The sequence below is a fragment of the Chaetomium strumarium genome (genome assembly GCF_033439665.1).
Source record: "Chaetomium strumarium strain CBS 333.67 chromosome Unknown B0T15scaffold_3, whole genome shotgun sequence".
NCBI classification, from domain to species: domain Eukaryota; kingdom Fungi; phylum Ascomycota; class Sordariomycetes; order Sordariales; family Chaetomiaceae; genus Chaetomium; species Chaetomium strumarium.
Window position 1 is genome coordinate 1,955,746 of NW_026944431.1, and position 25,343 is coordinate 1,981,088.

The following is a 25,343-nucleotide window of genomic DNA, read 5'->3' on the forward strand; positions in this document are numbered from 1 at the left end:
AACCAGGGCCGGGCAGTATGACTGGCGGGCTGCTGATATTGCGGACGCAATGGCGCTTTGTCCTACTAGTACTCTGAGAATAACCGTAGTTGTCGTCCGAGTCAATATCACCGGTTGCTGTGGTGTCATGTCACAGCTTTCATCGTCAAGAGTGAAAGCGGACCTGCTTGATGTGCTGCGAATGGTTGTGGTGGGTCACTCAGTTATTGATACAGTGCGAACAGTGCTAAATGCCCGGGAAAGAGCTCTCCGCAACCTCGAGTGATGAACACAATCTGAACTCTTTAGGTAAGGTACCTTACTGATTTTCAAAACGGATGCTGAGTTCCTGACGAAAATTCAAATTCCATACCGCCACTCTCTCTCTCTCTTTTCACATGCAACAAGGAAACCCACCGATGTCAACCCCCGCAATACCAAACCTACTTTCTCTGCGGAGCGGGTCGGGTGGAAGAGGCCGGGGCCGGGGCGGTCCAGGCAGGAGGGGCATCTCGACCTCGGGGGGCGGTCCGAGTCAAGATGCCACCATTCAGGGCACCGATACCGACGCTGCTGTGTCTCGCCTAAGTGCCGTCGAGCTGGGCTATCTATCTGATCCTTTCGCACGGCTCTTCGTGCAGGGACCGCCAACCCGGCGTCTCCCCATCATCAACCGGGGCACTTACACACGCACCACGGCCATCGACACGCTCGTAGACCGCTTTCTCGCCACCACCAGCCCAGACGAGCTAAGGCAAGTTGTCTCTCTCGGCGCTGGCACCGACACCCGCTGTCTGCGCCTCTTTACCTATCCCAACTCCCACCGCAACGTTGCCTATCACGAGATCGACTTCCCGAGTATCATGGCCCGCAAACAGGCCATCATCAGCGCCACGCCCTCACTCGGGACCATCCTCTCCGCCCCGGAACCCATCACCACCACCACAACCCCAGCAATAGCACCACAACATCCAACAACCTGGCAATGCCACTCCCTCAGCGACAGCACTCTAACCCTCACCCTTCACGGCCTAGACCTGCGCAGCCTGACCCCCAAATCCGCCCTTCTCCCCAACCTCCGTCCCAACACACCCACCTTACTCTTATCCGAATGCTGCCTCTGCTACCTCCCGCCCCAAGACACCACCGCCCTGCTCTCCTTCTTCACCTCCCACTTCCCCAGCCTAGGGGTTGTCATCTACGAACCGATCCTGCCGCACGACGCCTTCGGCAAGACGATGACGTCCAACCTTGCCTCAAGGGGTATTGCCATGCCGACGTTGGAGGCATACCCCACGCCGGCGGATCAGGAGAAGAGGTTGAGAGAGGCCGGGTTCGACAAGGGCGTGAGGACGCGGACGGTGGATCAGATTTGGGAGGATGCCAGATGGGTTAGCGAGCGGGAGAGGGAGAGGGTGGATTCGCTAGAGGGAGGGCTGGACGAGGTGGAGGAATGGCGGCTGTTGGCAGGGCATTACATCGTTGTGTGGGGATGGCGGGGGGAGAAGGGGGATCTGGATGTTGGGGAGGGAAGAGGAGGAGAGGTGCCAGAGGGATGATGTAAACTTCCACGTGGTTTTGTAATATGAGGTGTATTCTTTTTTCTTACAAAGACGGAAATATAACCAACCCATCGCGCGCTGCAAGCAACCCTCGCAGCCCGTCGAACCATGACCTGGAGAGCGTGATTGTTAATGTTAGGTAAGGTATACAAATAGCCTTGACTGCAACCCCATAACGCCATGCTGTGAAACCCACCATACTCCCCGTCCAGCTTGTTGAAGATAGGCCACTAAATCAACTTGAGCGCCGTCCGCTGCTGCAGCCTCGTGCCGTTGAGCATGGCCCTCGACTTCTTGGGCCGCTGCTGGAGCCGGCGGAAGGCCTCCTGGATGTGGCGCGGCTCGACCGGGGTGCGGCCCTCGCCGGGCGGGTCGAACAGGCCACCGCCTCCGGGCAGCTTGCGCTTCTTGCCGGCATTCTCGCCCGTGCGCTCGCGGTACTGGTCCTCGTTCTCCTTGATCTTGAGCGCCTCCTCGGTCAGGGTCTGCACCATCTCGAAGGTCAGGAAGCCGAGTATGTCGACAATGTCGTCGGACGGCTTGCTGTCGGTCACGATGCCGAACCCCGCCCACTCGCGGAACCTCTTGCCCTTGCGATAGGTGAAGGATGCCTGGCGGTACTCGGACCAGGTCACGTACTCCTCCTTCGTCATGGCCTTGGTGCGCTCGTCGGCCTTGCGCAGTCGCTGGAGCGTGATGTGGTTCATCTCCTCCTCTTCCTCGTCCTCCTCATCCTCCCGCTCCGGCACTTCGACCCCGTAGAACGAGGCCGGTTCCCAGGGAAGCCCCACCTTGGCCTTCTTGTTCTTCTTTGCCGTGTCGTCTACCGGTCCGCCGGCGACGACGCCGCCAACGGGATCCTCTGCGGCGCCCAGGTCCGCTTCGCCGCCCTTGTCGTCCGAGTCTTTGACGTTTTTGCGCACGTCTTTCCAGGAGAGGAATGTGCGCAAACGCGATACTTTGGGAGCGTCGTCCCGAATCTGGAAGATCAGGTCGTTGATTGTGATGGAACGCGATCCGCGGCGTGCCGCCAATTCGGTGCAGTTTCTGAGCTGTAGTAAGAGTTAAGACGGATGAAAGCGACCAAGCCGTAGAGACAGAACCTACGATCTCGATGACCTGCTGGCGAACGATATCTTCGATGATGCCTGTTGTCTCAACCGAGGGTTCTCCCGTCTCGCCCGACACATACATCATCTGGAGTTCGATGTAATTAGCGACCACTTCACGCGAATCTGGTCCCTGCCAAATGTACCCCCCCATTCTGTCGGAAGCCGCTTGGACGCCGGGGAGAGAAAGTGTAATGCTCTGCGCGAGCTCAAGCGCCTCGCTTAGGAGGGTCAGGGGGATTCTTCCACAGCCGAGCCCCGACTCCAGTATACGCCGGGACTCTTTTGGTTCTATTTCAGAGCCCACGCCAACTGCCTCGTCGAAGGCAGCTTGAAACATGGCGGCCGCCTCGGGCTGCAGGGCCGCCAGAGAGGGCATTTCCGATGGCAAAGCCAGAGTCGACTTGCTAGCAGTGCACTCGCGATGTTGATGACTGGGAAGGGGGAGCTTTCTCGTCTTGGATGAGGCACAGGTCGCGTTGAACAAAAACAAAGGGGGGGAGGGAGGTCGGGGGGGGGGGGCGGTTAATATGAATGGAGCTGCGGCCAGAGTTGTTTTGTTGTTTTGTTCTTTTTCTTCCTCTGGAAGGTGGCCGCGATGTCGACTATGATGTCGCCAGTGGTGCTGCCATCAATCCGGGTTGACGGCCTGAGTTTGCACATCTTCCACGGGTCATCGCATAGCCTTCTGGAGACCTTGGAGCAAGGAGATATATGATTCTGGGGGGAGTGGCATGTGCGAGCTGAAGGGAAGTAACAGAGCCCTCCATATAGAGTCACATACAACCGAGCCCATTTAAGTGCCAGAACTAGGTGTTCATGATATTGATGAACTTGCCAACCGGTCCAGGGCTGTGAGCACTCACTCACATTCCTTCAGTCGCACATCTCACCGCCTTCTTCATGGTATCAGGGGCTTGACAGCGCCGAAGTTGGCTGGGCGGCGCATAGCACTGTCACAACGGCTCAGCCAGTGAGATGGCCAGCAAGAAGCCAACAGGATTGTAGACACAGACAAGTTAGATGGCACCCACCTGTTGTATCTCTTGACGATACTTGTACTGCTTGTCCTTGTCCGCCATCTTGCTTGTGAGGACTAAGTCTGTGATGTTGATAACAATACCGATGAAAAGCGGTCGAGTCAATAACTGGCACAGCTTGGTGTTGACAGTGTCGTGCCGTGGCGTGGGCGAGATGATGGCGATGGAGTTCGGTGGAGAAAGAGGAACAAGCCTCAAGGTCAAAGCTCAAAGGCCCTGCTTCATTCCTATGCCATGCCCTTGAACGGCAAGGACCGCCAGTTTGACACAGTATAGAACCAGAAAAATGGCCTGTACATGTACATGATAGTTTGGCCGAGAGCTTGGGAGGCTGTCAGATGATTGCGCTGGTTGGTTGCCCGTATTCATCGGACGGAGGAAATCCAGGTCAGTATGGAAGCACGTGCATCGCGCCTCAACTGCAAGGTGGGTCTCACCTTGTTCTCCACAATGTTCCATGATCGGGCCAGACTCGGGAGGTAAGCCATACGTGGCGTATATATACATAATGTAATATATTACGTATCCGACATTATGCGTATGCACCTCACCACAGTATGATTTACTACAAGTTATTATCCGTACGCACCTCACCACAGTACCATGACGTATTCGAATGCATAAACCATAATAATAAAGCCCCAAGTGATACTGTCTAACGGCAGCAATAAGGCAGCAATAATAAAGTACTCTTCGCCTTCCCTCCAGACACACTTATGTATTGTACAATACATCTGTCCAAAGGCGCTTAATACCTGACTACACTTGTATTAGTTACCGGTTATATTCAGACTGTGAGAGATAGAATGGCCTCTGCTGATGTGGTGGCTATGCTGGTCTATCTTATTTTGTTTCTTCCGTTGATATTCCCTAACTTTGTGCTGTTTTCTCTTTTCTGTTTCTTCAATCACTTTTTGGCATTATACGCCCATTATCGCCGCGATGCTGTGCGACCACGACTTCAGGCTAGAGCGGCGCGAGAGGCCCACGGCCACGTGAGGCCCCCGCCGGACGGCCCATCGCTACGGGGATACCCCGCGAAACTCCCCACATGAGGAGCGCAGCGCAACCCACAAGCTGTTGGCCGCATGTGAACTGCCTGGTCCGCAATTGGCAACCTCACCTGTTCCGGAAGCCTAGACGATACCCAAGTTTCTAGCTTCAAAACTCGCCGGATAATCTGAACCTTCGTCGCCACTTTTACCGACCTCTCAATATGCCTCCGTCACCCTCCTCCGGTCTCGTGGTACGTCGCCAACCCCAGTTTCCTCCTCGACTGCTGGGTACCTTTGAGCATCTCCATCTTGTAGTGGACTAACGGCTTCTGCAACTAGGCCAAAATCAAAGTCCAACTCAAACTAGCCATTGCCAGGCTGCGTATGGTGCAGAAACGCGACGAGGCCCTCGCCAAAACCCAGCGCCGCGCCATGGCCCAGCTGCTCGAGCAAGGCAAGACCGACTCGGCGCGCATCCGCGTCGAGAATATCATCCGCTCCGATATCATCACCGAGCTGCACGAGATTCTAGAGCTCTACTGCGAGCTGCTCCTCGCCCGCGCAGGGCTGCTCGATGCCTCGCCTACCTGCGACCCTGGCTTAGAAGAGGCCGTCAAGAGCATCCTCTACGCTGCGCCCAAGACAGAGATCAAAGAGCTGCAGCAGGTCAGGGCCCTGTTGGCGGAGAAGTTTGGCAAGGATTTTGTGCTGCAGGCGATGGAGAATACTGACGGGAAGGTCAGCGAGCGGGTCGTGCGCAAGTTGAGCGTCGCGCCGCCAAGGGAGGAGCTCGTGCAGGGGTACCTGGAGGAGATCGCCCGGGCGTATGGGGTGGACTGGCCGCCGAGGAAGGAAGCTGAACCTGCTGAGGACCTGGGAGAGCCGCCTGATTTTATAGGCGGAGGCGAGGGCGGTGGACAGAAGCAGAAGAGCTCAGAGACGGGCCTATTAGGAGGGAATGACGACGTTGAGGCGCGAGAGGAGCTCAGCAAGGCAACACCACCAAGGACGTTTGGCCCTGCCAGCCCTCTACATGTCAACCCTCCCACCCCATCGACGGAAAATCCTCGCCCAAAATTGACATTAAACAACGTGGAGCTGACACCGACGAAGAAGCCGGCGACGGCTGGGGTGACCGTGGGGAGAAGACCGACAGAAAAGAAGGGGGGTATCGCGGACGGGATTCCTGATGTGGACGAGCTAGCAAAGAGGTTCGCTCAGTTGAAGAGGTAACATGGTGCTTGGTCATGGGAGGAATAATAAGTGTGTTTGATCAGGCTTGTGTATGCGGGGCCTTCCTTGTCTCCATGTGCTATCTATCGTGTGTCTGGCATTGGGTGGTTCACTTGCGGTTGGAGTTTGGTGTGTTTATTCCGCCCTGTTGAGCTGGTAGTGCTTTCAGGTGTCTGGTGCAATTTTGAAAACATGCTTCACGCTCATGACTACCTTACCTACTGGATTGGACTAGTACTTCATTGTATATTGCTCTCGTGTTGGTGGCTACTAGTACTAGTACCAACTTCACCGAGTACGTGAGTCCCAATGCCTCAGATTCTTCCCCGATCGTTCCTTCCTTAACAGGCCTGGACTTCCTCGTCACCCAAGTTCAACTTCCGACTTTCCTTTGGATCGATCACTCGATGCACTCGGTCTTCTTCCTCTTTTCTTTTTCTCACCCCCGAGAGTGGCTGACATTGGTTGGCAAACTTCCTGCTTCTCTCTGTTCTACCGGGAAATCTGATTGCACACCCCGACTGCCTCTCCTTTCTTTTCATCAACAAATCCACCAACCGGCAATCCTCCCTTTCTGTTTGCGCCGAGTTCAAATACACCCTCGCAATCTCATTGCGAGGCCAGAGACCATCCTGAACTTGCACAAACTCCCCATATTCAGTGCGATACATCTCCCAGTTGCACTTGAACTTCCTTGGGGAGAGAATTAATGATCCGCAGAGTCGGACACAACCAGGCGCAGAAATCCCATCATCGCACAGATCAATTCTGAGGGAGCTCGTGTCTTCCTTAAGCGTGTGACGATGGACGACGCAGACAAGAAACAGCAAAACCTCGAGATCTTGGGGCTCAAGAGCCTGGGAGACCTCTCTCTGTCTCAGCTTCTCGTTGAGCTTGGAAAACGCTTGCCCTCCGACGTGAGCAAGAAACGGATTCTTAGCATATGTACCATGTGGCTTCATCCCCGCCTCATGACCATTGACATCTCCTCTTTCCACGATGAGGTCGGGATTTGGTATCGTTTTCTGAAAGACCTGGTCAACGACGACCTCCTCATTCTTGAGACGTTCAACGAGTGGCAGCGCGACCAAGCCACCCAGGACCCAACCAGCCTGAGAAGGCTACGTATCGCTGAGGACAAGTTACGTAGCCTTATGTCCGCGTCAGATCCCATGCGCACCACCGATGCACCGGAGTCAGGAGACTGCTACGGTCAGATGCACCCTGACAGGCTCAAGTTGTCGCAAAAAAAGCCCATAATGATTGAGCTGGAAGACGATGACGAGGACGTTGTCTTCATCTCGTCGAATCCTGTGCAGAAGAACGAGAGTCAAGATCAGGATGATCCAAGTGGGCAACCGGACTTGTCATTCCTAACAGGAGCCAACAGTCTTGTCATGAGCGATGTGGCCCATCCACCTCATAACAAGAAGGGTGCAGCCCCTACAAAGGACCTGAGTTCAAACCAGCATGATCGAATTGAGAAAGCGGTCGTGCCCTTGTTGACAAGGGCTAACAGGCTTGCCATGAGCAACATGGAAGCCTTACCTCCTAATAACAAGAGGAAAAAGGTTTTCCAGGCAGAGGACTCGGTCAGCCTGCTTAATAGTAAGGCTTCCCTGCCCTCAGCCCGCCCTGCCCTCAGCCCGCCCTGCCCTCAGCCCGCCCTGCCCTCAGCCCGCCCTGCCCTCAGCCTGCCCTGAGCACGCTCTCTCATTAACAAGCATCTAGCGTACGCGCAAGCGATTGGCGCTACGTTCGAGTTCAAAGAGGATATGGTTGGGTACCAGCGCTGGGTCTGCCAATGCACTCTCAAACTCCCTGCTGGGGCCGACCCGATGGTCTTTCCCAACCTCGAAGCCGAACAGAAGCGAGGCAAGGTTGGCAAACCAACTGCCCCTGGCTTCGCGCGCAAGAAGGATGCCAAGAAGTATGCCGCCAAATGTTGCGTTGACTGGCTCGTCGCGAATGGCCATTCGGTTTATCCGCTTCCTGGTAAAGGACAACTGCTGAATCCACTATGATGGTATGGTAACTGACTTTCTGTCGAGGTCACTCCCTAGAGGATTGTCCGAGGAACTTCGACACTGCCTTAGACAGGAAGCCGCCAAAGGATTATAAGTGCTATATTTGCGGTAAAGTCGGCAACCATTTTCGCAATCTGTGTCCTAGGGACCCAAGACCGGACCTCTGGAGGCGTTATTGGGAGAGGAAAACTGGGGTCGTCGAGGAAGCAGGCTCCCGTCATGGCAGCGCGGCGCGAGCTTGGGATGACCCAGACTCGCGTTTTGACGACTCGACCCGTCTCAGCGCTCGCTCTGTCTCACCTGTGGGTGAAGTCCGTAAGGGCGGGGGGGGGGACAGTTATCGCCCTGAGAGTGACTTGTCTCGTCTTCGGTTGTTATCTTCTCATCACCAGTTAGGCAAGCGCAAAGCCTCACGTTCGCCTTCGCGTGACGACTTGACATCCCGAGGAGAGAGCCGTGACTATGACCATAGAGCCGCAAGGAAGGAGCATCGCAGAAATGCGAGCTTCTTAGAGGATTTGGTCAACAAGGCGAAAGCTCGGAGAGAAGGTCGACTGTCGTACGACGATGAGGTCGATGAAGACGAGCAGCCGGGTCCTCTCGCTGTTAAGCGGACTGCTGGGCCACCGAGTATCGACGAAATGCAGATTGATAGACCGAAGACGTCTGCCTTCAAGAAGAGGAGAGACGCTGACCACGTGGCTGGGGTTGAGTTGTTCGAGTCTGACCTCTTCGATATGATCCGTGGGGAGAGCGTCAAGACAGATCGGCTTTTGCTCATCAACGGCAGGGAGCGTCGTGGTCCGTACAATCCTCTTCTTGTTAGGCTGTTCAGCGGCAAGCAGAATGTTTGGGTCAACGACAACCTGAACACGACACGGCCGTGTGCCCTGGAGTTCTTCGATCTCCCTCTCGAGAGTAAGCAGCAGGTCGAGATATCAGACTTCGAGATGGCAGGGGAATCAGCCATGACGCTTGTTGAGTCTGACTATCCTGTTGCCACTAACGAAGAGGACGCGATGATGGTTGACGCCGAGCTCAAAGTGGCCGTTGACTGCTGTTTCGACCGAGCAGAGTCAACGATAACCGCAACAGGGAGTCGTCTGGTCAGGAATGATCCTTCCGATGAAGCGAACTCCACGCAGATGGGTGTTGAACCCCTGTCAACCGCCATCGATGGCGCATCCCGGCCCGAGGTCGATACCCAGGAGTCAACACCGGCTGCAGTGAAGAACAGCCCGGACACAATTACCGTGCATAGCACGTCGTCCGCCGATGGCACATCAAAGGGGGACGAGTTGATGCGCGCGGTTGTCGAGACTTCCAGCAGCTCTTCAGCAGTCATTCAGGCAGCTTCAGCCTGATTCAGAGAGCCTCTGCCGGACCTCATGAGTCCGTCGCCGGTGTCCATTCTTATTTGTCGTCTATGCTTTGCCTTGCTTCTGAGTCCCGGATCAGGCTGACGTGACGCAAGTGTTTCGCCTCTTTGACAAGGCGAAGGTTTTTGTGTTTCTGCCGGGGCTGATTGCTTCCACGGCGCGTCTTCTGTGTCGGCAGTTGGAGACTTCGGCATGAATGCCCTGTCGGGCTTCTGACGATGGGCTTCAGAACCAGTTGACATGACGGTGGAGGTTGTTGCGGTCACCGGCGGCTTGGGGGCGTACATAATGCCTGCCGTTGCCACTTGATCTGATGTTGAATTATGTAGATCCTTTGCTTGAGGCCAACTTACTGCAGATCTGCAAATGCCAAACAATGCGATGCTTTCTAACCTGGTATTCCTTGTGAATTGAACGGTGCCTCCCCACGTTGGCCCGGAGTATAAGTGCGAAGATATAGCTCCAAGATCATCGTAGTAAACTGATAGGCTCTCGTTCTCCGGTTGTTCACCCCATATCCAGTCTCAACATGCTTCCACACCTATGTCCTCTTCATCCGACAAGCGTCCAACTACCCGCATGCAGGCCTCACCCATCGTTCTCCCTATATCTCAGGGCTGGATGGAATTCTCCTTGGTCTCCGCACGGACCTGGACACCATCAGGACTGCCGCACGGCCAGCTCGACTGGGGGAGGTGTGTCAGAATTGCCACTTTCGGAGAGGGGGGTAAGTTGAGCCTCCTCTCATCCCCATGAACCTCCTTGTTGCGGTTCCCCACGGCATCCAGCCTGGCCACGAAGAGTGTCTGTGCCTTACCGCGCATAGCTTTTCCATGCTCCCTGTCCAGGCCAGTCTGGATACCGCCCGATCTTCTTATACACCTTCCCCACGGGTTGAGAGAGTACGACAACGGATCCCTTTCATCATCCCCTCACTCTTCACTCTAATTTATCCAGGTGCTCCAACCTCGTCAGCACGACCTGCTTGCTCGTCTCCTCGATCTCGCCCGCCAAGAACACCTCGTCGAGGATGGCGTAGACCTTGTAGAAGTTGAAGACCAGGTCGAGCTCGCAGACGTTGCCGAAGAAGGCGTCGAGCACCTCCACGAAGAAGTGGATGGCCTCGAGGTAGGCGAGCTCGTTGTCGTTGGTGTCGACGCACGCGCAGAAGAAGAGCCCCGCGTACCGCCGGTAGACGACCTTGTGGTTGCGGAACTCGACGAAGTTGGACTGGTACTTCTGGTCGCGCGGCGCTACCAGGCGGTGGATCTAACATGTTGGATAGGCCCGGGTTAGCTCGCGTTGGGGAGGTTATGGGAAAGTGAAGAACGGGAGGATTTGGCGTTTCTTTTTACCTCGCCCTTGAGCTTGATCTTTTCGTCGTCGCTGTACGGGACATACCACTTGGCCAGGCGGGTTTTGCCCCTGGAATGGAGGTTAGGTCAGCACATGTGAGAAGCTGGAAGCAATTGGGGAGCAGACACGTACTGGCGATTTTGGATCAAGATAAAGGACAGCATGGTTGCGGCTGCGACGCGGGTTTGTCCGCTTGGTCAAAGTCGCTGCCGCGGCGATGCGGTCGCGATGTTCGCGAATTATAAGGGGAGAGACGGAATGAGCGGGAGCTTAATTGGGAAAGTCGGACCAGAGCAGGGTTAGGGTTGACATCCGCTATGGCCCATCAGAAAGAAAGATGAGAATTGGCTTTCTGTAACAGAACTGGAACGCAATTCGCTACTAGTAATAGTTAAGCGGCCAATAGCGCTGTACCTGTGTCATATTTACAGGTAGTGAAGTACAATACAAAAAGTAGTGTGAGCTTACCCAGATCTCGGTCTATGCGCCCGGTATGCGTTGCAACCCCTATACCGCAACCCCCACAAAACGCCGGCGCTCTCTTCTATCCCATAGAAAGGTTATAACGCACAGTGAACCATACTAGTGCCATTGCGGCATGAATCTCCCGCAGCTCCAGCTGCATACCTGAGCGTCCAAGCCTTTGGGCGGGGACCGTGCCCATCGCATCTCTCTCAAGACCTTTCAATCCTCAGCAGCTCCCTTCCCTTCCTCCCTCAGCCACTGTTGATGCTGATGCCGTATTGTCGACAATGTCACTGCGATCCCTACCCCACATGCGGCCAATGTAACGAAGTACGCATTCTTGTAACAGTCCAGTCCATCAGGGCACGTCCGCTCGCCGTCTGGCCCCACAATGCTGTGACTGTCGAAGACAACACCGTAGAATAGATTGAAAATATTCCCCGAGATGACAGGGCTGAGGGTCATGAACCCCCAGTTCTGGCTCAGGCCGTGTATGCCGAACGACTCGGCCACGATGGAGGGGAACACGCCGAACAGGAAGCCGTAGCCGAGGCCCGAGAGGCCAGAGACGAAGCCCAGGAGGTGAGGGTTGGTGATGACGATGGCGCAAAGCTGGGCGATAGAGAAGACGAAGCAGGCAATGACCAGACACCAAACCCGACTAGCGTGTAGAACTTTGACCAGAAAGTCGGATCCGACCCCTGTGATTTGGTTAGATTGGTATGTAGGTGCCGAAGGTGTTAAAGTGGGGAGCCCTACCACTCAGCAATCTACCACCGAAACTGGCAATGGACAGAATCGAGACATGCATCTGCTGCCGCCTGATGAGGAATTCCTCAGTTACCGAATCGTCGTAGCGCTTCCAGAGTGCATTGGCGTCATGCCCGATATTGCTACACCGCAGGTCAGCTAATCTCTATCTGGTACGGTGTCAAGAACTCACTTGATCGTCATCAAGCCAATACCCGCCAAGATGCCCATGATACAGAAGAGTTGCCAGAAGTCGATGTTACTGAGCAGGCGCCAGCCGCGGATATCTACACGATGGGATCGATCCATATCAACACTGTTCTCGACAAAAACATCGCCGGCCAGCGAAGACGACATGAGCGATGATGTCTCATCAACCCCGGCCTCCGGAGATGAGCCGTCGAACACACGAGGGGTAGCGGCCTCGACATCAGCCTGGTCAGGCCCAGGAGTGCTGGCGTCGTCCCGGGATGATGCGCCCTCCGCTGCAGGAGTCGTGTAGGTGGTGGTGGTGGTGGTGGTGGTGGTGGTGGGCGACATACCAGGTTCTATCTCCGGGGAGCGTCGCCCGCCATGGCCGCCAGGACGGCGAGGTGCTTTATCCTCCTCCTGAGAAAGCGTGCGGCGCAACTGCTGTGAGTCGGACAGCCCGGAACCACTGTCCGGGATGCTGTGGTAGTGCGTGTGCGGGTAGACCCTCAGGAAGAAGAAGCCGCAAAAGATCATCGCAAAAGTGCCCGCGGCTAACAAGGTGAGGAAGGCGCTCGTGTTCCCGGGGAAAAAGATGCTTCCAAACAGGGAAAAGAAGAAAGCGCTGAGGCCGAAGGCGGCTAGGGGGAAGGCGGTCGCGGTGCCTCGGTGATGAGGCCAGTTCAGGGCGGACGTCTTGACCGCAGCAGCGAAGGCCATACAGCCGCCTAGGCCGGTAAGGAAGGCAAAGAAGCACAACACAGGCACCGAGCCTGAACCGGTCTCGTAGGCGGCGCGGAACGGGGCGTAGCCGACGCCGAGGCATAAGGCGCCGGCGATGACGGCAGGCCGGGGACCTCGATGATCGACGAACAGGCCGACGGGAACTCCCATGGAGTACATGCCCATGTTTCCGGCCAGGCCGATCAGGTTGATCTCGGTAGTGGTAAGACGCAGCTTATCAGCAAACTGCGGCGCCCATCCGGAATAGACGTACTGGTAATATCTTAGTAATGTCAACTAGGAAGGACACGGTGGGGGGGAAGGGGAAGAATCATAGAGCCGTACGTTGGTACCGCATGCCAGCGAGATGATCGTTGCAGCCACACTCGACACCAGTCGGGCGCGGTGCAGCTGTTGCTCCCTCATGGTCGATGTTGGGTAGGGTAGCTCTTGGCTGTTGTCACAGCGGGAGCGATAACGGAGATGATATCAGAGATGCAGCCTTCAACCGTACTGAGGCATCCCGACGACGTATCCTTCGTCGTGCAGAGAATTTGCGTTGCGTCGCGTAATTGTGTTCTACTAGAAGCCGGCGTCACGATTTCATTGCGAGGATGTGACTTCGAATGGAGGAGGAGACCAAGATCGTTGAAGGAGCGAGTAAAGAATACGAAGAGCGCTGGGAGTTTGCCAGTGGCATATCTCGGGGTCCCTGCGGCATCTGTCTGATGGCAGTGGGTCTCGGTTCTTGCCGAAGCATTGGCTCGTTGCCACCGCTCATTGGGCGGCCGGGGCCCCTTACCGCAGAGAGGTCTAGGCGCCAAGCTACATACGGGTAAAGTTGTAGGTAGGTACCATACTGTACTGTACACAGTACGTACAACTTCACACGTCTAGACTCACCTTTCGACACGAGGGCTATCACGTTCTACGGTATAGGATCCTTCAATCTGACAGCGTATGGAAAGGTTCAACAAGCTGAATATGCCACATAATATGTTGGCCGGGAGAGAAATGGCTTGGCTCACGTGAAGTTTACCATACCTGAGGTAGTCACGTGCGGATACTGGCGGCTGATGGTGGGGCAGATGGATCCGCGGCCCGCCGCAGGGCTGCCGTCATCAACCATCCGTTGCCAACGGCTGTTGACCTCAATTTGCGACGTCCATCGAGCCTTCACACCATTGCCGCGCCGGACACTCGCGATCGCCGATACGTTGCCGACAACCATCGCGCACTACTTACGTTGTTGAACACACTCGGAACTTCTGCTTGTTGGAGGGCCGAGGGCCGCCTGAGCCGTTGCCATGGGCGCTCTCCTCTCGATACCGCTGCTGGCGGTGCCGAGTATGGGCACCGTAAGTCATCCGGCAATTGTTGGTGGAATAGCGCATTGCTGAAGGTTTGCGCAGGTTCTATCCTTTGCAGCAAGCTGTTGCGGCGCCGCGACCTGCTCGATGGTGTGCAGCGCATGCGGGAAATGTGGCAACAGGTAGGCAACCCCACGATGGCTTGCGATTCCCGACACTCTGCTCACCACCCCTTCTCCCAGTGTCGCGACTCGTATCGCCTACGCTCTTTTACTGCTCGTCAACTCAATACTATCGTGGATCATGCTTACGAGATGGGCCATCGAGAAACTCCAACATCTCATGCTCGACTACGTCAAGATCAAGTGCGGCGACGGCGACTGTCACGGCTGGCTGGCCGTTCATCGCATCAACTTCGCCCTCGGCATGTTCCACCTTGTGCTTGCCGCCCTAATGATGGGTGTACACTCGTCCAAGAACCCCCGCGCTGCCATCCAAAACGGCTTCTGGGGCCCCAAGATCATTGCCTGGCTGGGCCTCATCGTCCTCACCTTCTTCATCCCGGACACCTTCTTCCAGTTTTGGGGCAACTACGTGGCCATGATTGGCGCCATGATGTTTCTAGTTCTGGGCTTAATCCTGCTGATTGACTTGGCGCATAACTGGGCCGAGTACTGTCTCGCGCAGATTGAGGACACCGAGTCCAAGACATGGCGCGTCGTTCTGATCGGCTCCACGCTAGGCATGTACCTGGCATCCCTGGCCATGACTATTGTGCAGTACATCTTCTTCGCCTCAAGCGGCTGCTCCATGAACCAAGCCGCCATCACCGTCAATCTGCTCCTCTGGATCGCGATCGCCTTCATCTCAGTCCACCCAACCGTCCAAGAATACAACCCCAAAGCCGGCCTCGCCCAAGCTGCCATGGTGGCCATTTATTGCACCTACCTCACCATGTCTGCCGTCTCGATGGAACCGGACGAGACCCCAGACCACCGGTGCAACCCGCTGGGTCTCGGCCAAGGGACACGCACAACGACCGTCGTCATCGGCGCCATCGGGACCATGCTCACCATCGCTTACACCACGACGCGCGCCGCAACACAGAGTCTCGGGCTCGGGGGCAGCGGTAAGAACGGCGGGCAGATCCGTCTGCCGGACAGTGAAGCCGACTACGAGCACGACCTAGTCACCACCCAGCCTGCGGCGCGCAAGCAGATGCGCGCCGAAGCGCTCCGCCGCGCCGTCGAAGAGGGCAGCCTGCCGGCGGACGCGCTGCTGTCCGAGAACGACGACGACGACGACGCCTCCAGCGACGACAACGCGCGCAACCACGACGACGAGCGCGGCAGCACGCAGTACAACTACGCCATGTTCCACGTCATCTTCTTCCTGGCCACCGCGTGGGTGGCGACGCTGCTGACGATGGACTGGGACGACAACAAGGGCCAGAACGACGGCTTCGCCACGGTGGGCAGGACGCTCTGGGCCAGCTGGGTGAAGATTGTCAGCTCGTGGGTCTGCTACGCCATGTATATTTGGACGCTGGTCGCGCCCATTGTGCTGCCGGATCGCTTTGCTCTGGACTAGATAGACTTTTAGCCGATTGGTTAAGCGGGTAGACAGGCTTCTGTCTCTGTTTTGCTGATGTGTGGATGAATGGATTGATATGGCTTCGGGCGGCATATGCGCTTTCTCTGTTTTTTTCTTTTTTCTTTCTCTCTCTCTCTCTCTCTCTCTCTCTCTCTGCTTTGTCTCTTTCATTCCAATGGTCTCCTTTGCTACCCCATATCCATGCTCATGTCTAGTGGTTATTTCTCTTGTTGTTTGTGCAATTAGTGGAACGCAGGATAACTGCATCAGGGGCGCCCGGGGAGACGCTTTCCTTGTCTTGGGTGGTATTCATCGGATGGGAGGGAGGTTTTATCATTGTGTTCTAGTCACGACGCATACAGCACAGCACCTGGATACCTCAAGAGGAAATAGCGGGTTGTTTTTGATCCGGCTTGTGGCAGGGACGGTCCCCTTCGTCGCATACGTATGTGCGCGCCTTGCTATTGGTTTTTCATGCATGCATGCACCCGTTGACGGTGAGCCTGTTTATTCTATTCATGTGTTTGGATGGGGTCCGGGGTTGGGTTAGTCTCAGGTTGGTTGGTTGACCCGGGCACAAACAACACATACATCCATCCTGCTCATCCTCCAGGGCTGCGTGGTAGACATATCTCGGGCCGACATGGACATACCACACAGTAGGGGCCGTCCTCGATGGCGCCGCACCGTTCCTCGTCTGAGCTATACCCTTCCCTCGTGCACCCACTCCCATACTGCGGTGGCTGGAAGCGCGACCTGGGTGGCTCGAGCTCGACTTTATGTAGAGGACGGATGGTGGCCATACGACCTGGGAAGAACTGTGTTCGATGTTGCGAGCTATCCGTGGGCCATGTTGGGTCGGTTGGGGCCGGGTCGTGAGCCCTGCCTAAGGCTTTGATAGCCGGTGGAACCGGTGCGCTTCCGACAACTGAAGGGTCCCGGGACGGGACATGGAGCTGCAGAGACTGGGAGCCGACGGGGACGAACTCGCACGTTGACAGCCGAATAGCTTGTGCTCGGGCAGAGGTGAGTTGCGTTTTTTGGGGCGTGTCTCGGTGGCCAGACCGGCATCGACAGCATCGGCAGCGTGGGCGCCACCGGGCCAGGACAAGGAGAGCTTTTGTCAACTGCCCCGGATGCTTTGTCCTTATGCGGTGACGCCAATCTTACGACGACCGGTGAGCGGGCGGAAATGAGATTTCATATGGAGCTGAACCTGTGGCTGCAGTAAAAGCCTGCATGAGCAGGTTTGTTTGTCTTTGTCTTTCCTGCGCCGTCTCCTTAGTTCTCCCGCTGGCGTTTTCACCGTGCTCTCCCCCCAGGGTCTCGCATGACCAGACGTCAGTGTGTGGCGTGTCACCTTCAGTCCTGTATCGCGGCAGTGTAACGTGAATAGCTGTCCAAGAGTAAGGATGGCCGGAGTAGCGGTCAGTGGAAGAAGCAAGGAGACCGGAGGACAGTGCATGATCTCGAGGCCGGAGAGGACGGCACCTGCAACATGCTTTCCGGCCCGAGGTATCCCCATTGCCAGGCTGTCCGCCGAGACGGTGACTCTGCTCTCTTTTTGTCAGACACGCACGGCGCACAAGCCAGGGTTGACAGGTTGGGATACCCCTCATCTGCAGACCAAGATATGACATTAGTACCCGACCTTGGGTATGTTCCGGGTATGTACGGAAGTACATATGTAAGTAGGTGTTGTGTTAGGCCGTCTGACCGGGGGTGGGACCACTTGCCCTCGTTGTGACAGCTCTTTGCACAAGGGATGCTTGACTCTCCTGCATATGTCTGTCTGTCTGTCTGTCTGTCTATCTGTCTGTACGACGCCTTTGGGTGACGCAGACGGCCGCCTCCCTGGCGGAATCAGAGCTGGGATAGGTACGTAGCGTAGGTACTGTGTCATAGTGGAAACCGCAGATGCCGGCGCGTTTGCGCGTTTGGATATCCGACAGCGTGGTGTTGTCTTGCGCAAAGACCGCCCGATATGACAAGGCAGGCGTTTTGGCAACTGGAATCCTGCGGGTTTGATATTGCGTCGCGGTCATCGGGAACATGCAGGATACAGTCTCTCGGACAGGGACTTGGCGCACCCGCCGCCCATTCGCATCTGATATCGTCCACAAGCATCTCTCTGAGACAAGCTCTTCGCTGTCCCGACCAGGGACCACCAATCTATTATCTGCTGATAATGCCGCTGCTCCTCCGTGTAACACCAAGCGCGTGGCGGAAGCACGGGGGCGGCGGGAGAAAATAAAATAAAAAAGAAAAAGGAAGCAGCCGCTGCCTCGTGGGCGCACGGTTGGGGCCCGGATGACGGGCCAGGGGTTCGGAGCACGGAGTTTCAAATCTCTGCGCTATCTTGCAGGGCCATAACCTGGGGGAAATCGGATACCGGCGCGGTCATGCTCGGGAGAACGTGACCAAGAGTACTCGGTATGGCCGTGCCCAAGACTAGACCGGTCACCGTACCAATGAGACCGGTTCCCTCCCCGTTTCCCCCCCTCCCCTCCCCGGTGCATGCTGCAAGAGCAAACAGACAGACTGCTGTAAGCGAGGACCGGTGAAGGGTGCTAGTATCTCCGTCGCAGATAAACAGCGCAATGTCGTGCAGTCCAGCCGCAGCGTAAAGCGCATTCTCTCTGCGTGAGCAAACACGGCCGTGGGGGCAGGGTGCTTCGGCCGGAGCGTCGTGGAGTGCGCATACTGCGACGATCGGATCGAGAGCTACTAGTTGCTGTGGTGGCACTACCGCCGTAGCTTCTCGGTCGACGAGGAGGGAGACAGGAGACACCGGGCCCATGGAACATCGACGAATGGGCGGCGGACGCGACGCACCGGCAAATGATATGCTGCATGGCAGGGAGCAAGTTCAGATGATACACTCTGGCAAAACCCCCAAGCAACGAACGTTGGCGTTGTACTACCGGCAGAAGCTTCCCTGCGTGACAAGATGCGGCGCCGCCGGGGAGTACCAGCGTCGAGGGCGGAGCAGTACACACGACTCGACCGTCCCTTCAACGATGATCGCCCGTCCCTCACCAAGTTCCGTGGTGCCACGATGCCCTGCAAGGGCACAAGTCAACCGTCGCCCGACATCTGACCCTGGCGGCCACCGGAACGGCGCTATTGATGGGTTGACATGGGGCAGCGGGCAGGAGGGACCAGGGCAAGGCGACGTCCTCTTTCTACCTATTGCTCTTGTGTTCTGGCAGGAGGGCCTCTCGTGCAGGCTATCCTTGGCCACGAGTGTCTCCCGGCGCCAACTCCAACTGACCGTCCGAGGGGCCGGAAAAATATATATATAAACCTAACACCCCTCTTCCCCAAACAAGGACGCACAGAGACCGACCTTGGTGTACCGACCGCAGTCACCATTTTTGCTGATGAGCTAAAACATCCTTCCTCTTCACACCTCAACCAGCCATGCCTCACAGCGTGAGAGAACAGACGGGAACCGAGGACCTCCATCGACGGTCTGTTTTCTCTCCGTTTGTGTGTCCGCGTGAGAGACGTTCTCTGATGTTTCTTCCAGTGACGATCAACTGAATCCTCCCAAGTCGGCCCCAGCCGAGAATGCCACCCCGCAGCAGTCACCAATGCTGAAAGCCTGGAGCGACGAACTTGACCCCAGGAATCTCACCATCAACGAAGCTCTCCTCCTGAGCGGCCTGACCAGGTAAGCAAAGTTCATAACTGTCGAGCCAGTTGTGGTCTAACAGCTAGCAGCGGTCGTACCGGGGTCCAAGATGCACGTGCTGGTGATCAGGGCGCCGATGTTGCGCGGCGGTCGGAGTAGCGTGTATGGGTGCCGGTGTGGGGTTTTGATGTGGGTGAGGAGTTGGGTTGTCCGGAAACCGAGGACCTATTTTCCGTTGTTGTATTTTACATACCGTCCATTCTATGAAAAAACACTGGTACCACTCTTGTGTCAAAGACGGTGGGGCGGCTTTATTTCCCTCAATCGATAAAGCTGCCCAAATGCGACTCCAGGACAACTGGCGCAGACCTAAGCTGATGGCGTCGTGCCAACCACATTGGCATGGAAGTCATCGAGTGTGAGAGTTACGGCACCCGCTTGTACAAGCTAAACGAGGTCACTCATTAGACGGCTGCTGCCACATGGAGACAAGATTAGACTGTTTTGACTTACCGCACGGGACAAATCGTCGATTAGATCCCCCACATCCTCAATGCCGACACAAAGCCGGATTATATCTTCGGGCATCTGCCTTTCCTGCCTGGTCTTGGCATCGATGCTGGCATGGCTCATGCGGCAGGGCATACTGATGAGGCTATTGACACAGCCAAAGCTCACACTGATGCCCCAGAGTTTCGTAGCCTCGACGATCCTTTCAGAAAGGCCGACGTCCCCGGTTTCGAACGAGAGCACGGCGCCTGCGCCCCGCGCCATGGACCAATGGAGGTCATACTGCGGGTGTGATTTGAGGCCCGGGTACCGAACTCGGAAGCCGTGCGACTCAAGGAACTCCGCGATTTGTTGGGCGTTGGCCTGCTGCTTCTCCATGCGGATGGCCAGGGTCTTAACGCCTCTCATGAGCAGGAATGAATCATTTGGTGACAGGCCACACCCTGTCGCATTGATGGTGAAGTACATCTTGTCGCCCAGTTCCGTGTCATTGCACGCGATTACACCAGCCATGATGTCGTGGTGGCCCGAGAGGTATTTTGTGCCGGACTCGTACACGATGTCTGCGCCGATGTCCAGAGGGTTGAAAAGCATGGGCGAGAGCATCGTGTTATCCACGACCACCACCGCTCTGCTGTTTGCCTCGTGGGTAGCCCTCGCAATCGTGGGGATGTCGACGATCTTGATCAGCGGGTTCGTCGGAGTCTCGAGCAGGACCATGGCGGTCTTGTCTGATATCACCTCCGTCACGCGCTCGGCATTGGTCGTGTCGACATGGTGCACGACAACCCCTTGATTGTTCTTCAGGTATGTGAGCAGCCGGTTCGTGCCACCATACAGATCGTCGCCGGTGATGACTTCGTCCCCGGGCTTGAGCAGTCGCGTGATGACATCCAGGGCACCCATCCCGGAGCTGACGGCCAGAACGCGGTTCGCGTTCATGACCTTTGCCAGGTGGCGCTCAAGATGCGTCCGGGTCGGGTTGCCAGATCGAGTGTAGTCATACTGGCTGCCCCCGTTGGACGACGTCTGCTTGAATGTTGCCGATTGGTAGATTGGAATGCTTGAAGCGCCATACTGGTCCCCGGACTCGGTGTAGACCAATTCCGTCGCCAACGCATAGCGCTTCCTCCCGGAGAGCGGGCTTGATGGCGCGGGTGAGGGAGGGAGAGCATGGCCGTCAAGGTCTAACCTGGTGAACACCTTGTTGGCAGCCTGCGATGCTGGGCTCAGTGGGTTTGGTGCTGCCATTGTAATGATTCCCACTCCGAACGACCGGCTTGTCGACGATGGAAAAGGACGTGCTATTAGAGTCGGGAGGAGGGTAGACGGTGCTTGGCAGAACTCAACGCTCAAGAGTCACGGGGGTTGAATCATATGCCTTCAGTTCGATTTTGGGAGGTTACAATGAACAGCTCTTTTGGTATCTGGAGAAGGAATTGGCGAAGCTTGGAGTCAGTGGGTTCCTATTCTCCTACATTCCCCGGGACCGGTTACCGTATGTCTTCAACCGATTTTCAATCCGACCCCGGAGCTGCACGCCAGGGGTAATTCGCTGCTGAGGTGTTAATTGCGGGGGAGGTTGGGTGACTCAGTGGGGGAGGAACCGGCAAAGGAATCCATACTGTGGGGCTGGCAAATGACGTGCTCGCCGCGGGTGGGACGTCGACTGATACCCGAGCACTCACAACTGTTCAGATCAATGGTAGATCCAGGGTGGGCGCCCTGCGCTCACCTCTAGAACTTATAGGATACTCTTTCCTGTTTTAAACCTGGAATATCTTTAACTTCCTAAGTTGGGTGGTGTTGTGTGTCTCTTAAAGCTTGACGGGGGTGCTGGTCTATTTACCTACCTTTGCGACACTTACACAGCGAGTTACCGTTCAGTTAGCAGTACATACAGTACGGTGACTTGGCTTGGCACCGGAGGATAAGGTAACCGAAGTATCTTCGACGTCGAGCGGTGTTTATGTGTTTATCCGGGTATTATTCTATAGCTGTCCCCGCATTGATCCTGGTGTGTCCCTGTCTTCGATCTCCGTCAACGCCCAGAATGACGGCCATACCTACCTCAAATATTCGTACACTGCTGGACATGCTGTTCGGCTTGTGGACTACGCCGACACTGTGATCTGCTCGTCTTCCTCCTCTTCCACGTCCTCATACCCGTCGCTCGAGGCTTTAGACTGCGCATTGGCAGTACTTGTTTGCCGAGAGGGCGTCTCGACAAGGACACGCCCGCCCCGGCGGCCGAAGAAGTCCTCGGTCCTGATACCCCGGACGTGCTCGGGATTGACTTGGGACATGGCCGCCCCCGATGCCCGGTGTTGGCGGATGTACTCTCTCATAGGCGCCATGGCTGCATCTCGGCATGCTTCCTTGATGTCGCTGCCAGACATACCTGCGGTTACCTTGGCAATATAGTCGACGTCGAAATGTTCAGGGTCGCGCTTTGTGTTTCCCAGGACCAATTGCAGGATGCGCCGTCGTTGCTCTATCCCGGGCAGGGGAACGGGGAACTTTTTCGGCATCCTCCTAAGGATCGCTTCGTCGATGTCGTTGATTCTGTTCGTCGCTCCCAAAACAACTATCCTCGCCGGGTCGCCAGCGGCGTTTGTAGACGTCAGGCCATCCCACAGGGTCATGAACCTACAGCCGGTTAGAACAGTGTTTTGTTCCGCGATGGTTAGCCGCACGACTTACTCAGCTTTCACCATGCCGCTGGCTTCGTGCTCCCCGCTCCTCCGTGTGCCCAAGACGGCATCTATCTCGTCGATGAAGATGATCGCAGGCTGCAGCTTCTTCGCCAGAGAGAAGACTGCGCGCACCAGCTTGTTAGAGTCACCGTACCACTTCTCCGTCAAAGTCGAGATGTGTAGGTTGATGAAAGAGGCGCCGCTTTCGTGCGCTACCGCTTTGGCCAGCATCGTCTTGCCGCAGCCCGGCGGCCCGTAAAGCAAGACGCCGGAGGGTGCCGCCAGCAGCGCGCCTCCGTGTCTGTATAGATGCGGCATCGTTAATGGAAAGATAATGGACTCCTTAAGCTCCTCGATGATTTCCTCCAGGCCGCCAATGTCGTCGAAGCCAACTGGGATATCCTCGGGCGCAACGACCTCAAGGGCCACCTGGCTCTCGTACTCGTTGAGAGCAATATCCTCGAGCCTCCTCCGTCGTGGCCCATCTGTGCCGTCGTCGTCTCCGCCTTCACTTTCTTTAACATATTGTCTCCGCAGCGCCCTCTGAAGGTTTGCCTCGGCTTTTAGCCTGGCTTGCTCGTGCTTCTCTCGATCGGGATCGATGAGTTTCGCAAAATACGGGCCGAGGTATTCTCTAATCAAGAAATAGGCCGATATTGTCTCAAAGACATGTTAGCACGCTATGCGCCACCATCGCGCAACCTGCAGGGACGGTACACACTCCGGCGGCAAGAAAGAGGCCCGAGATAAGCTCTCGCGCTCGTTTTTGGTCACTCATGGTGCACTGCGCTTCGATGGTATGGCTTGAAACAGCGCTGTGTTCAATCAGAGTAGAGGCTGAGGCGGTTGACCGCGATAAGAAGAGAATGGTTCTGTAGCCCGAATCCTCGGTCGATGTCAAGAGGATAAAGCAGTCGCTGGCGCCAAGCCCATGTGAGAGCGCCATCTGTGGTTAAGAACCGGGGCGGACCACGGACCCGCAATCGAACTTCATCGCTACAAAAAATGACGTTCCGGCAACGGCAGAAACGACCACCTCTGGCTTTCTCGGCAGCTGTTTTATACCCACACACCGGTATGGCTCCTTGACCTAGCACCCAGTGCATACACAGTGACATGACGGATTACTCCCAAAACCCAGCTTCGTCCGAAGTTTCGCAGTTCATATAAAGTGTCCGTTCTTGTCGAGCACCCAGAGGAAGCCAAGGCTTCACTTTTTTTGAGCTCAGAATCCGTTCGGTTGCACGATTTCTCCTCAACATCGCGATGGCTGCTATCCAAGAACAGCGCCCTGATATCCCGACGCTCACGGCAGCACTCGAGACAACTGCTCAAGAAATCAGACGCCTACCAAACCTAAGAGTTCTACAAAACAAAGAGGTGCTTGGAGCAATGGAAGCCCTTAATGGGCGGATGGCCGATCTCCGCACCGGGATGCAAACCCTCCAAGTGCAGATGGTCAATCTACATGCCAGTATCTCGAGCCTTTCGCACACGTAAGTCTTCACCTCTAATAATTGATTCTCTTCTAGTATTAATCATAACCTAGGCAAAGCAATCATCAAGTCAGTCTTTTGAATGGCAATTCGATGGCCAACGACATGAATCGGCCTCTTATGCCATTACGGAACGTTCGAGATGGGAGCATTATCCCCCATTTCCCGCGAACCGCTCCGGAACTTATGGCATTAGATGGTATGTTGACTTCCCTACCTTAACTATCAGTGGAAAAAGCTAAGAGTATGATTTAGGTCATGCTCTCGATGTGATCCTCGACTCGTTGGGAATGCCAGTTGCTGAGAACCAAACGCTGGCTTCCAAGAAGGAATTCATTAAGCGGGAGTGGGCGTTGGGCTAACGTGGTGTTATGATGCCCCTGCCCCGCCCAACCTGTAGAGAGCTAGATTTTCTGTTGAGATCTATGGGCGCAGTGCGACGTTCGAAGATCAGCGATCGGGCAACTCCACGTTCACACCGACCCCGCTATTTGTACGGGGGTCGCCCGATATTTGTACGGGGCAGCACCATAGCCAAATCTTTGACAGCGAAGATATATAGCAAAGCCTAATCAATATCTAACAGTTACAGCTTGGGCTAAGTTAGAACTAGTAATAAGGCTTTAGGTTTACTTAATATTCCAATTTGCCCGCTAGGAATTTGGAGGACACCGTCTTACTTATGATGGTTTGTTATGATTCTATGAATTCTGTCCTGAAAAGGGATGTGCGATACCTTACAGAGGTTACCGGCAAAAGTTTTCAAAGTGGGCCAGGTACCGGCAAGGGTCACACACCACCCCCTGAATGTACCAACGCGTCGCGCAGCCTTCAGAAAGGGATATACATTCCATTGGCATTAATGATAGCCTGTTGCCGTATAGGCATTGTATCTATACACTCTCTAAGAAATTCCTCAGGGATTGCTTCCCATACAGTATTTACTGCTTCCCGTAATTGGTCAGACGATATCTTCGCTAGGTAGCTAACTGCAATATAATCCTTCATCCAGTTCTATGCGTTCTCGATCGGATTTAGATCAGGGCTAAAGGGGGGATGGGTATAAACAGAGATCCCCTAAGCTATTAGCTCTTCGCAAGTGACTTAAGCAGTATAAGGAGAGGCATTGTCATATATAAATACCTGGCCTAGATGAAGCTGAAATCACCTATTAATAAGGGGGACAACTCTCTCTAAGTACCTCTCCCCAGTTATCGACCCCTATTCTTTCTCCTAGAAAAGAGCAGGCCCTTTACTATATTTCACTAAGTATGAGCCCTAGAACATCTATCCC

At 55.5% G+C, this 25,343-nt stretch overlaps 12 protein-coding genes across 12 annotated transcripts; 7 read left to right on the forward strand and 5 right to left on the reverse strand.

Annotated features, from left to right (window-relative positions):
- Positions 1-261: 261 nt before the first annotated feature.
- Positions 262-1,520, forward strand: B0T15DRAFT_413572 (S-adenosyl-L-methionine-dependent methyltransferase; the record flags this gene model as incomplete). The annotated part of the gene is made up of 1 exon (XM_062865427.1): positions 262-1,520. A coding segment is annotated over exon 1 (1,143 nt), but the record flags the coding sequence as incomplete, so codon positions are not given.
- Positions 1,521-1,771: 251 nt separating this feature from the next.
- On the reverse strand, positions 1,772-2,738 carry B0T15DRAFT_395662 (transcription initiation factor IID, 18kD subunit-domain-containing protein; the record flags this gene model as incomplete). Its single annotated transcript, XM_062864790.1, has 2 exons — positions 1,772-2,593; positions 2,649-2,738. 2 exons carry the CDS (start codon positions 2,736-2,738, stop codon positions 1,772-1,774), a joined length of 912 nt encoding a protein of 303 aa, XP_062722681.1.
- A 1,594-nt stretch (positions 2,739-4,332) lies between these two features.
- B0T15DRAFT_528540 (uncharacterized protein) lies at positions 4,333-5,046 on the forward strand. The gene has a single exon (XM_062869045.1). The coding sequence runs from the start codon at positions 4,497-4,499 to the stop codon at positions 4,743-4,745; it is 249 nt and encodes an 82-aa protein (XP_062722682.1). The 5' UTR covers positions 4,333-4,496; the 3' UTR covers positions 4,746-5,046.
- On the forward strand, positions 4,827-6,155 carry B0T15DRAFT_157021 (regulator of Vps4 activity in the MVB pathway-domain-containing protein). Its single transcript, XM_062862068.1, has 2 exons — positions 4,827-4,936; positions 5,025-6,155. Exons 1-2 carry the CDS (start codon positions 4,907-4,909, stop codon positions 5,916-5,918), a joined length of 924 nt encoding a protein of 307 aa, XP_062722683.1. The 5' UTR covers positions 4,827-4,906; the 3' UTR covers positions 5,919-6,155.
- A 207-nt stretch (positions 6,156-6,362) lies between these two features.
- Positions 6,363-9,588, forward strand: B0T15DRAFT_157068 (uncharacterized protein). Its single transcript, XM_062862070.1, has 3 exons — positions 6,363-7,526; positions 7,650-7,913; positions 7,982-9,588. Exons 1-3 carry the CDS (start codon positions 6,722-6,724, stop codon positions 9,307-9,309), a joined length of 2,397 nt encoding a protein of 798 aa, XP_062722684.1. The 5' UTR covers positions 6,363-6,721; the 3' UTR covers positions 9,310-9,588.
- A 573-nt stretch (positions 9,589-10,161) lies between these two features.
- B0T15DRAFT_157044 (AP complex, mu/sigma subunit) lies at positions 10,162-10,967 on the reverse strand. Its single transcript, XM_062862069.1, has 3 exons — positions 10,813-10,967; positions 10,680-10,749; positions 10,162-10,593 (listed from the first exon to the last, which is right to left on the reverse strand). The coding sequence occupies exons 1-3, from the start codon at positions 10,842-10,844 to the stop codon at positions 10,264-10,266; spliced, it is 432 nt and encodes a 143-aa protein (XP_062722685.1). The 5' UTR covers positions 10,845-10,967; the 3' UTR covers positions 10,162-10,263.
- Positions 10,968-11,015: 48 nt separating this feature from the next.
- On the reverse strand, positions 11,016-13,505 carry B0T15DRAFT_528550 (major facilitator superfamily domain-containing protein). The gene is made up of 4 exons (XM_062869046.1): positions 13,153-13,505; positions 12,089-13,080; positions 11,905-12,038; positions 11,016-11,846 (listed from the first exon to the last, which is right to left on the reverse strand). Exons 1-4 carry the CDS (start codon positions 13,231-13,233, stop codon positions 11,365-11,367), a joined length of 1,689 nt encoding a protein of 562 aa, XP_062722686.1. The 5' UTR covers positions 13,234-13,505; the 3' UTR covers positions 11,016-11,364.
- Positions 13,506-13,875: 370 nt separating this feature from the next.
- Positions 13,876-15,945, forward strand: B0T15DRAFT_157107 (serine incorporator/TMS membrane protein). The gene is made up of 3 exons (XM_062862071.1): positions 13,876-14,165; positions 14,220-14,299; positions 14,360-15,945. The coding sequence occupies exons 1-3, from the start codon at positions 14,115-14,117 to the stop codon at positions 15,705-15,707; spliced, it is 1,479 nt and encodes a 492-aa protein (XP_062722687.1). The 5' UTR covers positions 13,876-14,114; the 3' UTR covers positions 15,708-15,945.
- Positions 15,946-19,133: 3,188 nt separating this feature from the next.
- B0T15DRAFT_492423 (uncharacterized protein) lies at positions 19,134-19,506 on the forward strand (the record flags this gene model as incomplete). Its single annotated transcript, XM_062866857.1, has 3 exons — positions 19,134-19,183; positions 19,243-19,386; positions 19,437-19,506. The coding sequence occupies 3 exons, from the start codon at positions 19,134-19,136 to the stop codon at positions 19,504-19,506; spliced, it is 264 nt and encodes an 87-aa protein (XP_062722688.1).
- A 191-nt stretch (positions 19,507-19,697) lies between these two features.
- Positions 19,698-21,241, reverse strand: B0T15DRAFT_157125 (Cys/Met metabolism PLP-dependent enzyme-domain-containing protein). Its single transcript, XM_062862072.1, has 2 exons — positions 19,861-21,241; positions 19,698-19,794 (listed from the first exon to the last, which is right to left on the reverse strand). The coding sequence occupies exons 1-2, from the start codon at positions 21,106-21,108 to the stop codon at positions 19,717-19,719; spliced, it is 1,326 nt and encodes a 441-aa protein (XP_062722689.1). The 5' UTR covers positions 21,109-21,241; the 3' UTR covers positions 19,698-19,716.
- Positions 21,242-21,971: 730 nt separating this feature from the next.
- Positions 21,972-23,331, reverse strand: B0T15DRAFT_394425 (P-loop containing nucleoside triphosphate hydrolase protein; the record flags this gene model as incomplete). The annotated part of the gene is made up of 3 exons (XM_062864726.1): positions 21,972-22,506; positions 22,561-23,213; positions 23,275-23,331. The coding sequence occupies 3 exons, from the start codon at positions 23,329-23,331 to the stop codon at positions 21,972-21,974; spliced, it is 1,245 nt and encodes a 414-aa protein (XP_062722690.1).
- A 278-nt stretch (positions 23,332-23,609) lies between these two features.
- On the forward strand, positions 23,610-24,875 carry B0T15DRAFT_528554 (uncharacterized protein). Its single transcript, XM_062869047.1, has 3 exons — positions 23,610-24,049; positions 24,103-24,248; positions 24,305-24,875. Exons 1-3 carry the CDS (start codon positions 23,820-23,822, stop codon positions 24,409-24,411), a joined length of 483 nt encoding a protein of 160 aa, XP_062722691.1. The 5' UTR covers positions 23,610-23,819; the 3' UTR covers positions 24,412-24,875.
- Positions 24,876-25,343: the final 468 nt, after the last annotated feature.

What these genes read in the sequence shown, in the direction of transcription:
- B0T15DRAFT_528540 (XM_062869045.1), top strand. Translation starts at nt 4,497, where the DNA reads ATGGCCTCTGCTGATGTGGTGGCTATGCTGGTCTATCTTATTTTGTTT.
- B0T15DRAFT_157021 (XM_062862068.1), top strand. Translation starts at nt 4,907, where the DNA reads ATGCCTCCGTCACCCTCCTCCGGTCTCGTG. An exon ending in CACCCTCCTCCGGTCTCGTG is followed by an intron (nt 4,937 to 5,024) that starts GTACGTCGCCAA and finishes TTCTGCAACTAG; the next exon opens with GCCAAAATCAAAGTCCAACT.
- B0T15DRAFT_157068 (XM_062862070.1), top strand. Translation starts at nt 6,722, where the DNA reads ATGGACGACGCAGACAAGAAACAGCAAAACCTCGAGATCTTGGGGCTC. An exon ending in CTCGGTCAGCCTGCTTAATA is followed by an intron (nt 7,527 to 7,649) that starts GTAAGGCTTCCC and finishes ACAAGCATCTAG; the next exon opens with CGTACGCGCAAGCGATTGGC. An exon ending in TTCGGTTTATCCGCTTCCTG is followed by an intron (nt 7,914 to 7,981) that starts GTAAAGGACAAC and finishes GTCACTCCCTAG; the next exon opens with AGGATTGTCCGAGGAACTTC.
- B0T15DRAFT_157044 (XM_062862069.1), bottom strand. Translation starts at nt 10,844, where the DNA reads ATGCTGTCCTTTATCTTGATCCAAAATCGCCA. An exon ending in ATCTTGATCCAAAATCGCCA is followed by an intron (nt 10,750 to 10,812) that starts GTACGTGTCTGC and finishes CCTCCATTCCAG; the next exon opens with GGGCAAAACCCGCCTGGCCA. An exon ending in AGATCAAGCTCAAGGGCGAG is followed by an intron (nt 10,594 to 10,679) that starts GTAAAAAGAAAC and finishes CCAACATGTTAG; the next exon opens with ATCCACCGCCTGGTAGCGCC.
- B0T15DRAFT_528550 (XM_062869046.1), bottom strand. Translation starts at nt 13,233, where the DNA reads ATGAGGGAGCAACAGCTGCACCGCGCCCGACTGGTGTCGAGTGTGGCT. An exon ending in CGCTGGCATGCGGTACCAAC is followed by an intron (nt 13,081 to 13,152) that starts GTACGGCTCTAT and finishes AGATATTACCAG; the next exon opens with TACGTCTATTCCGGATGGGC. An exon ending in CGGTGGTAGATTGCTGAGTG is followed by an intron (nt 11,847 to 11,904) that starts GTAGGGCTCCCC and finishes ACCAAATCACAG; the next exon opens with GGGTCGGATCCGACTTTCTG.
- B0T15DRAFT_157107 (XM_062862071.1), top strand. Translation starts at nt 14,115, where the DNA reads ATGGGCGCTCTCCTCTCGATACCGCTGCTGGCGGTGCCGAGTATGGGC. An exon ending in CGGTGCCGAGTATGGGCACC is followed by an intron (nt 14,166 to 14,219) that starts GTAAGTCATCCG and finishes AGGTTTGCGCAG; the next exon opens with GTTCTATCCTTTGCAGCAAG. An exon ending in TGCGGGAAATGTGGCAACAG is followed by an intron (nt 14,300 to 14,359) that starts GTAGGCAACCCC and finishes CCCTTCTCCCAG; the next exon opens with TGTCGCGACTCGTATCGCCT.
- B0T15DRAFT_157125 (XM_062862072.1), bottom strand. Translation starts at nt 21,108, where the DNA reads ATGGCAGCACCAAACCCACTGAGCCCAGCATCGCAGGCTGCCAACAAG. An exon ending in TCGACGATTTGTCCCGTGCG is followed by an intron (nt 19,795 to 19,860) that starts GTAAGTCAAAAC and finishes GACCTCGTTTAG; the next exon opens with CTTGTACAAGCGGGTGCCGT.
- B0T15DRAFT_528554 (XM_062869047.1), top strand. Translation starts at nt 23,820, where the DNA reads ATGGCTGCTATCCAAGAACAGCGCCCTGATATCCCGACGCTCACGGCA. An exon ending in ATCTCGAGCCTTTCGCACAC is followed by an intron (nt 24,050 to 24,102) that starts GTAAGTCTTCAC and finishes ATCATAACCTAG; the next exon opens with GCAAAGCAATCATCAAGTCA. An exon ending in GGAACTTATGGCATTAGATG is followed by an intron (nt 24,249 to 24,304) that starts GTATGTTGACTT and finishes AGTATGATTTAG; the next exon opens with GTCATGCTCTCGATGTGATC.